Source organism: Lampetra fluviatilis, chromosome 2, assembly GCF_964198595.1.
Source record: "Lampetra fluviatilis chromosome 2, kcLamFluv1.1, whole genome shotgun sequence".
NCBI lineage: Eukaryota > Metazoa > Chordata > Hyperoartia > Petromyzontiformes > Petromyzontidae > Lampetra > Lampetra fluviatilis.
In genome coordinates, this window is record NC_136276.1 from 12962213 (window position 1) to 12978411 (window position 16199).

A 16199-nucleotide genomic window follows, 5' to 3' on the forward strand; every position below is an offset into this window, starting at 1 on the left:
TTCTGCGTTTTGCCAAAAGTGTTCCCTAAAGAAATATCGCGCTATAGTGAAAACGCGTTGTGTGAACACGAATTAAACCAGGTCTTACGGTATACGCTTTTTTGGCGAGATGGTGGGAGGGTGGAGGGGAGGGGGCTAAAAAAATCCGATGCCCGGGCTGCAGCCTCTACGGCCGCTGCTGCGTTAATCCGACCCCGGTTATCACGTCGAACGAACACCCAGGGGGGGATACCGAGAGACGAGGTTTGGACTGTGCGGCGACAGTGCGCCTGTGCAGTCAGGCTGCTGGGATGCATTTGCTGAAATTACGCTTTTCGAAGCCAAGTCTGCTCGCTAATCTCCTCGCTGAGGGCTGTCTGAGTAGCCCGTCACTCACGTTGTAGACATCGGGTTCTATATAACACTGATTATTTCTAACACTAATTATATATAACACTGGTTATTTCTAACACTGATTATATATAACACTGATTATATGTAACATTGAGTCTCCAGACTCGTTTTTTTTTATCAATTCCTAGAGGACCCTGCCTTAAGTTGTGTAGCCCATGTTTTAATATTGTTCACGTGGACAGATAAATAGTAGCGCACCACATATACGAACCTACTTGCCGTACTGCCAGGGGTGTAGCGTGGTGGTGGACATGGGCCCCCGGTATAGGACATTCAATGGGGGCTTCCTGTGCAATGTGTATCGACCCCTCTTTATAACCCTGCACTGGCACCCTCCGCGTGTCCCAGCGGTGGAGTGTCACCGTCTGCACACTCAACAGCGACGCCGCGGCGAGCGACCATCTGGCCACGTTGCATCCCAGCGGGTTTGAGAAGCGTTCATAGATCGCTACGTTATCCACCAACCCTTTAGGCAACCACGCCCGGCATGCATTATTGAGCGCGTGCTCTCATTCTGGTACATCTCGCATTGACGAGCCGCACAGTCAATTGCGATCTCTAGCGAGCATGGCTGCGCTTGCAGCTGCCAACCGTGCCGACAGCTGGGTGCTGGGAAGGGCTACATCGCAATCAAAGACAGACCCCCCCCCCCCCCCATTTAGCCTTTAACAGACTGTTAGGGCAAGTGCTGTTAGTGAGCACCTATGAGGACGGATACGGCACACGAGGGGGTGGGTGACCAACACCACGCGCTGACGCCCTTGCCTCCCAGGTGGCGATATTTTACACATCGCACGACGTATTCACTTGAGGCTGAGTCGACCTAGGGTAGGCTCGAGATCGGTTCAGATAATCGTCACTGGGTGCTGGCCGTGTGTGGGAATCGAACTCGGGTCGCCAGGTTTCGTAGCGCAGCGCGCTAACCGTTGCATCACCGCTCCCATACATCAGCAGGAAACAACGATTCCCCGAATGGTCTCAATCGACCCTTGGGACAATCGCTGTTAGCGAGCACCTATTAAGGGCCAGAACGGCGCATGAGGGGGCGGGGGGGGGGCCTGCACCACGCCCAGCCGCCTTTGTCCCCGAGTGGCGATGTCTCCACGCCGCGCCAGGTACTCATTTGACCTCGGAGAAAAACCAGGACCGCTTCAGACATTTCATCACCATCACCACCCCCACCATCATCACACGTTCGTGGAGACAGGGAGGCAGGGAGGGTTGGTGGTCCCGCCAATGAGGGAGACGCTGCCGGTGCGACTCGCGCCGCCCTCCCGGACCGGGGCTACATAAGCAGCCGGTGTCGCACTGCGCCAGATGAACCCAGCGCTCACAGACGCTCATTGCGGCATCTAGTGAGGCAGCAGTGGTAGCGGGTCCAGAGGCGTGACGCCCGCTATTCGCTCTCTCTCGCTCTCTCTCGCGCTCTCCCACAGCCACTCGCTCCCCCCTTTGTTCTCGTGGCCGTTGAAGAAAGAAGAAGAAAGAAGGCAACGCAACAATGGTGAAGTCCGAGGCTTTCGGTTGTCTTCCGTGGTTTTCTTTGTGTCGATGCTCGGCGCGCATCTCGGTTTGACTGCGAAGCGGAGCGTGGAATTTGATTTTATTTGACGACGACGGCGGCGGCGGCGGCGAGGATGATGATTGAGTGGCGTTCGATCAGGCGGCAAGTGTTGCTGTCGGAATGAGAGGAGAGGATAGAGCGGTTGATGACGGTGGCTGTCTGTCGGATGGGACGAATGCAAATGAGGGGCGGTCGAGGATGGAATGACAGACGGTGGGGATGACGATGCTGTTGATCATGTTGATAACTTAGCTTCTTTTTTATGGACAGGTGTTGGTTTCAAAATGAGCGTCCATAAAATGATGCTGATGATGATGATGATTAGGGGACGGTGTAAAAAGCTCACGGTTCTTATCACCGGCAGTGGGTACTGGGGACAAAATGGGAATCCGTGACAGTGGCGATGATCGTTTTCGCTCGTAGGGCAGGAGGAGCCCGGCCTTAAGCCATCTCCGTCATCGGTCTTAGCAGTTCGCTTCCCGTTGAGTGTAGCGCTCACGCCGTTATACATCGTGGCAGGCCAGCTACCGGTGACTAATGCAATATATTAGTGTATGCCGGTCAAAGTGCCACCTATGCGTATCGTCTCATCTGTGCTCTAAGGTGGGCACCAACGTCTCTACAATGTCTTCTCATCTCTCCCGACTTTATACAACTCAACTAAAACTATGTTTTATTTAACCATTCATGGGTGCCCACTGATCTACACAACCCTTTTTCAGAAATAATCTGGCCACAAATGGCAGCTCAACGAAATGGCTTATCAGGTGAGAAATTTAGAGCAGCTAAATACTCTAAACGCACGATAATAAATGTGGAGGAGGGGAAACTCCGAAGGACCCGGAGAAAAATCCACGCGACCAAGAGGAGAACACGCAGACTCCAAATATACAGCAGCAGGCGTCAGGTTCGGGATCGAACCCACGACCTCCTACCTACACACACCAGGCGAGGTAGTTAACATCTCACCACAGAGGCGCCCTCTCACCATCTCCTCCACTTCTAACACATCTCATTCACACCCCCCCCCCTGCTTCCCACAGCGTGAGTGCATCTCCATCCACGTGGGCCAGGCCGGGGTGCAGATCGGCAACGCCTGCTGGGAGCTCTACTGCCTGGAGCACGGCATCCAGCCCGACGGGCAGATGCCCAGCGAGAAGACGATCGGAGGGGGGGACGACTCGTTCAACACCTTCTTCAGCGAGACGGGCGCAGGCAAACACGTGCCCCGAGCCGTGTTCGTGGACCTGGAACCCACGGTAGTCGGTGCGTGAGCGGCTGCGATTTTACATGGTGCACCCAAAAACACACACATATGCTACGCGTATTTCAATCGGCTACCACAAAATTAAGGGTGGCTGGGAGGGGGGGAGGGGCACCGCCACGCCCTGGAGCGTGCGTGCTGTGAATCTCAGTGGTTTGTAAAGAAAGGCAAAGCTGATTGATGTTTTTTTGCAGAGTGCACCCATGCAGCAGACAGCCACGCCTTGTCGGGGCAGTGCATCGTAAAGTCGACCCATTTATGTAGCGCGAAGCTCGGTGGCGATTTGCAGAGGGCACCCATGAATGAAAAAGCCACGCCCTGGAGCATTTGTCAGAGTGTACCCAGCGATAATATCGCCAAGCCTGGTGTGACATTTGTAGAGTGTTATCCAGTAATAAGGGGCCAAACTTCGTAGCGATTTTCAGTGAACCCAGGGGTTTGGAGGAGATTGAGCCCGATTGACATTTTGAAGAGTTTATCGATTTATTAGACATTCACGTCCAGTGCCGTACTTCAGAGGGTACCCATTGACATTTATATATAACCAAGCCTGACAACCGGTTGCAGGCAGGGCCGGATTAAGGCTTTAGGGGCTTTAGGGGCTGTAGCCCAGGGGCCTCCGCCAGCTGGAGATGAAGTGAAACGTTAATTCAGTTGTGAATGCCGAATTTTATTTGTTGTTAGCCTTGTAAAAGTACATTTTATTTTTCTTTAACTTTGTTCTCCTTCTGAAGATATTACTGGGGGCCTCACAGTACCTGTAGCCCAAGGGCCTACAACATCATAATCCGGTAAAGTCACGTAGGTAAAAAATGAAATAAAAATAAATAAAAAATAAAATGAAAATCACGACGTTTCGGAGGCAACACAAGTCTCCGTCATCAGGTGGGACCGTCACAGCCAGATTTGCTGCATCTTGATGCATCTTGATGCATCTTGATGCATCTTGATGACGGAGACTTGTGTTGCCTCGGAAACGTCGTGATTTTTATTTTATTTTTATTAATTTTAATTTCATTTTTTACCTACGTGACTTTACCGAAAGAACTTAGAGTATGAATCCTTGCAGTCACGAAAGCTTCAAATCTAGAATCTTAATCCGGCCCTGGTTGCAGGGTGAACCCGGAGCTGCCAAACGTCGTAGCGTTTTGTACCTAAAAACAGAGTCAAGAGGACGTCTGTGAAAAAAGACATTTACAGCTCATCGGATTCCTCCAGTGTAAATACACGTTCTGATTCGGAGTCGTTCCTGTAACATTTTAAACAAGTGCACCCACACAAAAGAAAATCCTCCACGCCCAAGAACATGCGGAGAAATATAAAATTGCCCCACCCAGTCGAACGCGATTGGATGAGGCCCGCGAGGTTGTGCGTTTGGAACATGGCTCCTCCCACGGTTTTGGGTGCACTTTGCAAATTGTAAATCGGACAAGGAAGCCGACACATTAATATCTACAATCATATGTATGATGCAACGTGTACAGCGTGTATAGCACGTTGTGTGTGACAATATACAAGTCGTTCACATGTAAATTCCTCGTGTGTCTGTATCCAACCGGTTCACAGTTGAATCCACCGCTTTAAGTCGACCGGTTCTGTAATGGTAAACATGCATTGGCAAGGTTTAATTATGTATTTTGGCAGACATTGTTCAAATGCAGGATGTTCTTTCACTATTTGTGATTGGTGTGTCTTTGTACATAACCCGGGCCTCTCCTAAGTTGACTTGGCCTCAAATGCGAATGGAATGGTCTGTGTAAATATCGGCATTGGGGGGATACATAGACGATCTGGAATGGTACTGCCACACCACACCCTCATGCATGTGTCAAGCCAGCTCGCTAATGGCACTTGATCTTACAGCATGTTGAAGGCTATATGGGGGATCTTTGTCTTTGTGGGAAGTGTTGGCGCAGTGGCAAGCACAATGCTCACGACATACACCGGTGACGAATATCTGAACCAGCCCTGCATCTCCCCTAGGTCGACTCAGCCTCATATGAGTACCTGATGTGGTGTGTAAACATCGCCAAGAGGGAGACAAAGGTGGCCGGGCGTGGTGTTGGCAACCCACCCTCTCTTGTGCCGCGCCGGCCTTCGTAGTTGCTACTCGCTAACAGCACTTTCCCCATTAGTCTCTCTTTACTTTGACGTGTTCCTGCATGTTGCGTACGGGTGTATATCTGGGCGTCCACCAGCGCAATGGTTGTATGGCGAACTTCTTCCACACCGTACGTAGCCAACCACGCCGATCGGAGGTGTTGCGTGTGTGTGCACGTGTTCCTCCTGCATGCGTGCACGTGTCCGTGGACGCGTGCATGTGCAGCACAGTCTGCTAAGGCTATACGGGGTGGGGGGGGGGGGTCTTTGTCTTTGTGGCGTACAGACGAGGTGCGCACGGGCACGTACCGCCAGCTGTTCCACCCCGAGCAGCTGATCACGGGCAAGGAGGATGCGGCCAACAACTACGCGCGCGGCCACTACACCATCGGCAAGGAGATCGTCGACCTGGTGGTGGACCGCATCCGCAAGCTGGTGAGCGGGAGCCGCACCATGTAGGGGGGGGGCAGGGCAGGTGTGGTTGGTGGACCGGCGAGGAGTTGTACACCTGCCAAACCCGCCGGGCTGCAAAGTGGCCTTGGAGTGGCCACGCGACGATCTGGCCGAATTTCTCGTCTCCGCCACCCGACAAACGCACTGAATTGTCGCGTGTGGCGTGACGATTGTGTAACCTCTCATGCAGCCGCGTGGGATGTTTGCACACAGTTGCCTGGATCCTCCTGCATGTCTTCCGTCCGTCATTTGAGCTTCCACCTACGTTGTGAGCAGCACATTTACTCATTGGGATGAGGGGGGGGCTGGAGCAGTTTTGTCTACGCACTGTGCTGTGAATCTCGCAACCCATCTTTGATTGCTCGACACAGCTGTACCATAAGTGGCAAGCGTAATCCGAACCAGTTATGGGCCCCTCCATCACTAACTCTCGCTGAGCGGCGCAGTGAGGAATAGTCAAACAATCCCCCCCGTGACTGACACGCTGTGGGGAGGCTTTCATCCGGCAGTGAACATCTGTGTAAAATGAGCTTTACAGTTCATCGGATTCCTCCAGTGTAAATAAATATTCTGATTCAGTAAATTGACGGTGGGCTGTACGGTTTGTAAAAATTCGCAAAGGTGCGCGTTCATATCCCCCGAGTGAGCTGCTCCTGGAAAAAGCGGACGCTTAAAATTCCACATTTCCCCGAGTGCACACAATCCCTCGCCAGATGCCGAGACACATCGGAGCCGTCCGCAGGAACTCGTCGCTGGCTCAGCACAGATGGATGAGACGAAGCGAGTGATGTCCTGCAGCGAACGCACGGAACACAGCTGACGCTACAATGTCTGGAATGTGGGGGAGGGGGCAGGGGGGGTTAATCGCATTGGGGGCAGCTGAACGCAGCTAAGCAAGAATTCAGGCACAAAGGCACGTGATGTTTTTAGAGCGCGCTAAATTAAAACATACGAACACAAGAATGATTAGAAACGAGAGGGGGCCCATTCGGTCCATTTAGCTCGTTCGTTTGTGAATAGCAGATCGATTCTGGAATCTCATCGAGGGGTTTCTTGGAGAATCCCGGTTAATCAGCGTCCACGCCATGTTTGGGCAGCTTGTTACACACCCTCCCACCCACCCACCATTCTGCGTGTAAAACACAATCGCCTGCCGGACGTGGTTCCTAAACTTTCCCGCCGGGCAGCTGCCCCCCTTCGGTCTCTGGTTTCTCGTCTCTGACGTTGAGCTCAATCCACTGGTCTTGATCGACTTGGGTCAATAATATTTACGATTTTGTAGACCAGGAATTAATGATCTAACATGCTCAAATGTACCCAAGGGGTAGGCGTTTACCGACGTATTTACTGGACGTTAGTCTTTAACTTTGTCGAATCGTTACAGTTTTGCAGAGAATTATACTCATACAGCCACGGTCTATGCCCATAGAGTTACTTATGCATTATTTTAACCAAATGTGTTTTTGGCTTAAATACCAAATTAAAATAGGCACAATAGTTTGTTATATCATGGGGGGGGGGGGGGCGTTGACAATGCTTTTGTGAAGCCCTCTTCGTGCAAAATGGACTAATTGTACGGCCTTACCATTGTCTGTCCTCGTGAAGTTTCGCGAAAACCATGGTGTACACCATTCAAAACCACTCGCGCAGAACACACCCACGGTCAAAATCATTGTGGTCGTCGATTGACAAACCCAGCCCCTGTGTAACACTTCCTCTTATATCCGTACACTCTTAACCGTAACCACGCAATAAGGGGGTTGACAGGTACATTCTGTCCCCTGCCAGGGAAGTGTGCGTGTGCGTGCCAAGTAGCCATGGAATTGTGTGTGTGTGCGTGCAGACTCCACACCGCTGACACAGTCGCCGCCGACGCTGCAGCGATGTGGTACATCAATGAGAGTGAACTGTGACGGAATCACCGATCTTGCTGATATTGCCCAATCAAAGGAAGGGGGCGCGTCACACCGTTGCTCGATCCATTGATCTATTGGCGATGAATCGACCCAGCGATTAACCCGCAAATTACGATTAATCCGGTACTGTATTGTTGATTTTTGTTTACTATGGATCGACTGTGATCGGAATAGGTACAATTACTCTCGATTAACGATCCACAATACCATATATGGGCAATACACGCCCCTACCGCCAAAGCCACGCCCACTTTTCCCATATATGGGCAAATCTCTGATCGGTAATTTTGTCGGGCGAACGCTTTAATGGTTTTGCAACGCGCGCTGCTTGACGTCGCTATGTGACGGCCGCTGCGCAAATGGGACAGCCGATCACGTCACATGACACTGCACGGGATCCAGAGCTTCCTGCGGTGGCATCGTGTCTACGAACCGATCTGGAGAATGGCCACGATGGTTCAGCGGACGTCAATTAGGGAAAGGCATTTGTGTGTGCGCAGAATGTCACAGCTCGCTCGCTCTTGGTTTACGTTGCTGCGAGTTCTCCCTCGAGCGGTGCGATTACTGGTCGCACGCGGCGTCCGCTTGTGCTTTCCGCTTGCCACGCGCAGCGCACTTTACACGCGGCTTTTGGAGAACTTAACTTGGTGATGAAAAGCAGCGTGTGCCGGTTGAACGAAGAACGTTTTCAATTGCTCCGCGCAGCCTGCGAGTGACATGTGGATCTGACGTCGTGGACGCGGGCAAAGAGCATGCGACAGAAGCTGAAATGTTGCTCGAATAAGCTTGAAGATGTGCGCACGCTTGGAGAAACACGTGGATCAGAGAACAAATGCATGTGAGAGACATCATACTGACTCTTAGTGAAAGGGGCTTGAGCAAGATGCATCGATTTAAAAACAAGTCTTGATTGAAAACTCATTTCTTTAGAACTGCTCTTTGTGTTAAGTTTGTTGTCCTTTTCCTGCATCTCCGATTAGCATGGTTGGCTAAGTATGGTGCGAAATATGTTCGACATTCATACATAGAAGGGATGATGGCCATTGGTCGAGACTGGTGGCAAGGGATGGAACGTGACCTAGAGCTTCAGGAATGAGATGGAATGTGGCCTCACATTATTGTGTGGGATGTCAACGACTTGAGGGGGTGGTTGACCTGCACTAAATAGATGATGACCAATGATGATTATGTCTATCAGAGTGAAAGCGGTTGAGAATCCCAAACGTGTTTGACTTTCTTGTCCTCTGCCCGGTTTTCTTTGTGTGCATGCGTGCACTCGTGATGCAGGCGGACCAGTGCACAGGGCTGCAGGGATTCCTGATTTTCCACAGCTTTGGGGGCGGCACGGGCTCAGGCTTCACGTCCCTGCTCATGGAGCGCCTCTCCGTCGACTACGGCAAGAAGTCCAAGCTGGAGTTCTCCATCTACCCGGCGCCACAGGTGTCCACCGCCGTGGTGGAGCCCTACAACTCCATCCTCACCACCCACACCACCCTGGAGCACTCGGACTGCGCCTTCATGGTGGACAACGAGGCCATCTACGACATCTGCCGCCGCAACCTGGACATCGAGCGCCCCACGTACACCAACCTCAACCGCCTCATCGGCCAGATCGTGTCGTCCATCACGGCCTCGCTGCGCTTCGACGGCGCCCTCAACGTCGACCTTACGGAGTTCCAGACCAACCTGGTGCCCTACCCGCGCATCCACTTCCCGTTGGCCACGTACGCCCCGGTCATCTCGGCCGAGAAGGCCTATCATGAGCAGCTGTCCGTGTCCGAGATCACCAACGCCTGCTTCGAGCCCGCCAACCAGATGGTGAAGTGCGACCCGCGGCACGGCAAGTACATGGCGTGCTGCATGCTGTACCGCGGAGACGTCGTGCCTAAGGACGTCAACGCGGCCATCGCCGCCATCAAGACCAAGCGCAGCATCCAGTTCGTCGACTGGTGCCCCACGGGCTTCAAGGTGGGCATCAACTACCAGCCGCCCACCGCGGTGCCCGGGGGAGACCTGGCCAAGGTGCAGCGCGCCGTCTGCATGCTCAGCAACACGACGGCCATCGCCGAGGCCTGGGCTCGCCTGGACCACAAGTTCGACCTCATGTACGCGAAGCGCGCCTTCGTGCACTGGTACGTGGGCGAGGGCATGGAGGAGGGCGAGTTCTCGGAGGCTCGTGAGGATCTGGCCGCGCTGGAGAAGGATTACGAGGAGGTGGGCGTCGACTCGGTGGATGGCGAGGGCGAGGAGGAAGGAGAGGAGTACTAGAGAGGTGGAGCTCGCATGACGAGCCGGAGGAGGCAAAGGAAAGAAATGCCACATGCCACATTTCTCGGACCGACAGTAAACCTGGCACGAGCGACGTGCCCAGTGGCGCACGTGATCATGTCGCTGTTGTCGGCGCCGCGCCTCCGCGCGGTTTCCGTTGTGCACCGTCGCTTGCCATATGTCCAGAGTGCCAGGCTGACGTTCGTTAGGCGTGAGAAATTGTCATGTGGCTGGGCTCGACGATGTGAAACGAAGCAAGTGAAATAAAGAGAACCAATCGTTTGTTTGTCTTGTTGCATGCGCGTCCTCCGTTATTTTTCTCGTGGGCATTTTTGGGAAACTGTGGTGATTATTCCAGAATTCGGATTCAGGTCGAGTCCAGGAGCATTTTAAGGACGAGCGGGAAGTACCCGGCGTTGCCCGGACGAGAAAGACACACACACATCGACTTACACACACACAGACATCCACCCACACACACAAACACATGGACTCACACATACATAGACTCACACACATCGACCTACACACACACACATATGCACTTACACACACACACATTGACTAACACACACACACATGGACTTACACACACACATGGACCCACGCACACACATCGACTTGCACACAACAACCGCCATTCGCCACTAAGTAGTGGTGACATCACCACGACGCTTGTGCCAGGCTATGTGCACCTTGAGACCACGTGAAGTGTTGAACGCCCGCTGGCAGGAGGTCACGGGGCAGACCCAGGTGCCACGGGTCGACTGACTGAGATGACTGGCTGATGCACCACCTGTGCCCCCTACTGTGCCAACTTGCTGTGCTTTAGCCACCCGGCGTTCCGCTCGTTGTTGTGAGCGTCGCTCCTCCGCCCCCCGTTGTTGTTGGAGGGCGACTGCCTCCAGCTGCCCAGCAGCGTCTTTCACGAGCCTCCTCCACAGAGGCCGATCTTGACACCGCTGGTACCAGTCATCGGCAAGTCCACTCAGCTCCACGTCCTCCTGTACCAGGAGTTTATTAATAAAAGTTTTCTCCTACAACATTAGAATGCAGCGCCACATTAAGTACGCACTACAATGACAATCGTTTTATTTGCAAAATGGAAATATGGTTTTGGAGGGGGGGGGGCAGAGCTTGGTGACGTCATATTTGAGGGGGGTCTGACTTTTTGTGACGCCGTGTGACGAGGGGGGGAGGGGGGGGGGTCAAAAGACGGCTAAAATGGCGTGACGTCATTTATGGACGGCCCCATACGCAACTGCGCACAATTCTGAGTCGCTTATAACTGGACTCAGACTATTGTCCTATCATCGCATAGAGTCCCTGGCACGTAATAATATGCTACTCAGTGGCAGTGGGGGTCGTAAAATGCCGATTTGTTACTAATACACCCCAATGATCCGATCGAAATGAGGGATTTCGAACGCGTGCGACTTGGTAGCCCCCCCCCACCGAACGCGTGTCAGTTGGTAGGGTGGAGCATGCGCGAGCTAATAAATAACCAAAACAGCACTGAATCGCTAATTAAACTACTTTAGAGGTGACGGACGCGAAATCGGAATAGCGCTGGTTCAGCACGGGGCTTGTGGCGTGGTACCTGGATACTTCGTTTTAAACCCCGCGGTTTGCGAACCAAATCCCTCGCAAGTTTCGGCCACACAGACACAGGCAGACACACAGACACACACACAGACAGACAGACAAAAAATGCCTTTTGTAGGTAAGATTTAGTTCAATCTTGATTTGAAGCTTTCGTGACTGCAGGAATCCATACCTTTTGGTTCTTTCGGTAAAGTCACGTAGGTAGAAAATAAAATAAATCACGTTTCGGGCGCAACACAAGCATCCGTCATGCTTTCCCACCTGATGACGGACGCTTGTGTTGCGCCCGAAACGTCGTGATTTAATTTATTTATACCTACGTGACTTTACCGCAAGAACCAAAGAGTAAACATTTAGTTCATCGTTGCATGACTAGCGTTCACGATAAAGAATTCTCTGCTGTGACGTCACAGAGAAAGTTGTGACGTCAGAGCACTGAGCACGCTGTGATGTCATAAGTGAATGGTGCACGCTGTGGCCTCGTTGCAAAGCGCGCGCGCGCTACTGACACGAATGACGTCGTGCGCGTGCGGGACCAGCAGAGGGCACTCGCTGCCAGCTCACGGGAGATGGGGGCCGTCCATAAATGACGTCACGCACCTAGGGGGGAGGGGGGGGTCAAACATTTGTGACGATGTGTGACGAGGGGGGGGGGGTGATAAATGTGACGTCACAGCAAAATGCGCAATTTTAAATAAACGTAGACAACTACTTAATAAAATATACTTTTTAATAAATGTTTTCTCCTACAAAATCAGAGTGCAGCGCCACATTAAATACGCGCTACAATGACAATAGTTTAAATCGATTTGAAGCATGTTTTATATATTTTTGGGGGAGGGGGGGGGCAGAGCTTTGTGACGTCATATTTGAGGGGGGGGGGGTCTGTCTTTATGTGACGCCGTGTGACGTGGGGGGGGTAAAAAAAATCGTCCAAAATCGCGTGACGTCATTTATGTACGGCCCCTTAGCAATAAAAAACACAATGCCTAAGTTCCACATTTCTCTCCGGCAGCACCTTCTAAGCCGCGTTGGCTCAATCGCGCGCAGAGTGTGTGGACTGGCCGTTCATCGTTCAGTGTCTCATCGGGCAGAGTCGGGGCTTTGCTTGAACCCTGCCCGACGTTGATAGGCGAGGAGCCTTCACCAGAAGGCGGTTTTCATTCACGACTTCACGACGGCGGCGGCAGCAGCAGCAGCAGCAAGACGACGACGAAGCTGCAACGGGAGCGCAGGTCGCCCTGGCAGTCAGCGCCCCCCCTTTGTTGGCGATGGGGGCATCGGCCACGTTTTGGTAAAAAAAAACGTTGAACGAGACGGCGCCATGGATGTCCGACATTTCGCTTCGCGTGCCGGCAGCTTTGATTCGGCAAAGTGAAAACACATCGGAGAGCTGTGAAGCACAACCGCGATTTAAAAAAAAAACACGATGCAGTCGGGATAATGTGAATCAGGTGCGGTGTCTGATTTCTGAGGAATGCCTTTGTTTTGTGTGCCATCTCATGCGAAGATTGTTGCACAGGCAGCAGTCGCATCTGTGAGGGATGGCGATGACTTTGGACGACTCTCGTTCAACGGTGGGATCGATCAGAAAACCCGCACGAAAGTTTCCCGTTTGCTAAATACAAATTCATGACGAACCCCATTTGAGTCGCTCTCCTGCCCGGGTGACGCTAGGAAGTAGGTTCAAGTGCATTCGGTTGGCACCACATGCGTCATCTCTGGCACAATCCCGCAGTTTGCTGTGTCGGTAAACCGCGCCGTTGATGCGGTGTCAGCGATCTGTCTTCTGCACGATTGGTCCACCCCCAACACGAGAAACTCCGAGGGCAGACTGTAGGGGCAAGTGCTGTTAGCGAGCACCTATGAAGGTCGGAACGGTACACGAGGGGGTTGGTGGCAAGCACCACGCCCGAACGTCTTTGTCTCCCCAGTGGCGATGTTTACACACCGACTAATTTGAGGCTGAGTCGACCTAGGGGAGGCCCAGGACCGATTCGGATAATCGTCACTGGGTGTTGGCCGTGAGCGGGAATCGAACCCGGGTCGCCGGGTTCATAGCGCGGCGTAGCGCTAACCGCTACACTACAGCTCCCCCAATGCGATAAATTCCGAGGGCAAACACACACACCTGATGATGATTGCTTGTGTTACAATCGAAAGGTCGTATGCTATTATTTAATTAAATTTTTCTTTCTACGTGACTTTACCGAAAGAACCAAAGAGTATTTAGTCAGTGTCTGGTGGACAAATTCTTAAACACGGATGGAGGAATCAATGAGTGACGTTCATGGGAACGGTTACCATGGGAGTAGCGATACAAACGTGATCAGGTGGCAGCTAATCGTTGGACTGCTTTACATGACAACGGGATTACAACTTTGGCCAAATGTGTCTTTGGGTGACTTGTATTAAGAGTATGCTTTGAGGCAGAACTCAGGGCTTTGGTTCACTTGGTGGCTGAAAGTCACTTTACAATCACATTTGGTGGAAAAAAGCCAAAATCCAGTTTTTTAATTTCGTATTTTCCATCGATTTCTGCCAACACCATCCCAGAATTCTCCAACTGTGCCCGGCACAAAGCAGAAAAAGTGTGCGTGACCTGAAAATAACAACGAGGAGAAAAAAATGGTGGTAGTAGTGCTCACATGATGATGGCAATGATGACGATGATGTTGGAAACAACGCTTTCAGCTCCCAATCGTGAAACGAACCAAAGACAGACGCGAACGATGTTGAGGACTCAGTTCAATCGATGATGCAAGTCTGTCTGGGTTGTTGCAGCAGCCTACCTTCCTGCACAAGGTCACTTAAGGGGAAAATATCTGCCCGTAGTGTTTGCTCATGCGGGGGTATGTTGGCACATTGGCGTGTGGCTCACAGCACACGGTATTTATCAATGTCCTCACAAGAGAGGACATTTTTTTTTGTGAATTGTGCAAAATCACCGACTGTGCGAATTCAATGATTTTCGAACGCACGTCGGCAGGTGAACGTGTTCCGACATGAACGCGACACGCGCGCGCGGGCAGTCGACGACATGCCCACGGTGCTGTTGGCTCGACACATCCCCTCGCTGCAGGCACGGGCACGAGCCGCCACTCAATTATCTCCGTTCCGGTGGGGCGTTCCAGGGGTTTCGAGGCTCGGCCGAGCCCGCGAACCAACGTGCGCGACGGTGGTTAACTTTCACAGCTGTCACGAGGGGCGATGATGACCGACGGTTAAGAACAAGGGTTGAGCGCCAATGGAGGGCACGCATCGCCTTGGAGACCGTTCGCCGAGGGAGACGGAGCGATGAAATTGGCTTGTGTGCGGCTGCTAAGATGGATGTTACATCGCAGCATCGTGGGGGGGATGGGGGGGGACGGCTTGGAGAAGCCCTCATCCAGCAGTGGATTGATCATGGCTGATGAAGATTTTCTGTTCGGTGGAAACGGATGAACTTGAGTCGTCTTGCCCCTTGTCATCTCCCTGGCCGCTTAGCACCGTGGCCACATTGAGGGCTTCGTTCGGTCACATTTATTGTTGTTGTTTCGCACGTTGTAGACTTTAAATATGTTTTTTAATGAAGGCCCCACTGAGACGGGAGGGACACGTGCCAGCAGGACACACGTCTGAGTCTCTTGGATAATGACCCATGCTACAGAGAGCACCGTCTGTGTACGGAAACCAGTGCTGCATTCAAATCTGGTGCCAGAGCTTTGTTCACGTTACAGGTACGCTCTGTCTAAATTCTAACTTAAGGAAAGGTGCATTTTGTATGATAATTTGCAAATGGGCTGTGAGCATGATATTGAACAGAGAGTTGTACTTTAATAAAAGTTAGGAAAATATGCATTTATAATCTAAAGGTCCCAGACATCTCCATATAAGATATATCGCCAATAAGAACAGTACCGAACATTTTGGTATTGGTTCAAGCAAGCTTGATTGTTGCAACTGGTCTATAGTTTAATTGTGTTGAACCGTGCTCTCAGAAGGTCGTGTGGCTATTGCGACGTGTACCAAACATGTTCTACGTGGAGGGACAGATACGTGATGGAGGCGAATTGCCTGCTCAATAATTTGAATCCATCATTGGGTGATTAACCAGGCCATTGTCATGGATCCACCTCTAACAATCGCAGCAGAACTCTCCCAGCCACTCTGTGCTCTTCCTTCAGATTCCTGGCAAAACCAGAAACAGTAACAACCATCACGATTGTATGGATCGGTATGGGTTGGACTCAGGGATATCATAAGCGCTGCTTAGGACCTTGACAGAGACATCGGCCTCCTGAGTCACTCAGATAATGTGTAACGTTAGCCACGTCTATCTGACCTTCATCTGTTTGGCCTGGTCGTGATGCCACACATCATTTTCACTCATAATCGCAATATTTTGCGTTTGTATATCGAGTCACGGCCACCATCTCTCATCAGATGATAAAGTGAGTGCCACTTTGTGGCAGACTGGATTTCACTACGGCAAAGTTGATTTAAAAATAATACTGTCGTAATGATGCAATATATAACGTGCACAATATTTCACGAACTTAAATGACCATGACTGTGAGTTTGCAGACCACCTCCCAGTGCTTATTAGAGCATGGAGTCGTTTTCACTTAGACTGACGATCTTGATACTATGTATA

The 16199-nt window shown here is 51.7% G+C and overlaps 1 protein-coding gene across 1 annotated transcript; it reads left to right on the forward strand.

Moving 5' to 3' along the window:
• Positions 1-1652: 1652 nt before the first annotated feature.
• On the forward strand, positions 1653-10240 carry LOC144942995 (tubulin alpha chain-like). The gene is made up of 4 exons (XM_078870110.1): positions 1653-1897; positions 3001-3223; positions 5608-5756; positions 8978-10240. Exons 1-4 carry the CDS (start codon positions 1895-1897, stop codon positions 9956-9958), a joined length of 1356 nt encoding a protein of 451 aa, XP_078726236.1. The 5' UTR covers positions 1653-1894; the 3' UTR covers positions 9959-10240.
• Positions 10241-16199: the final 5959 nt, after the last annotated feature.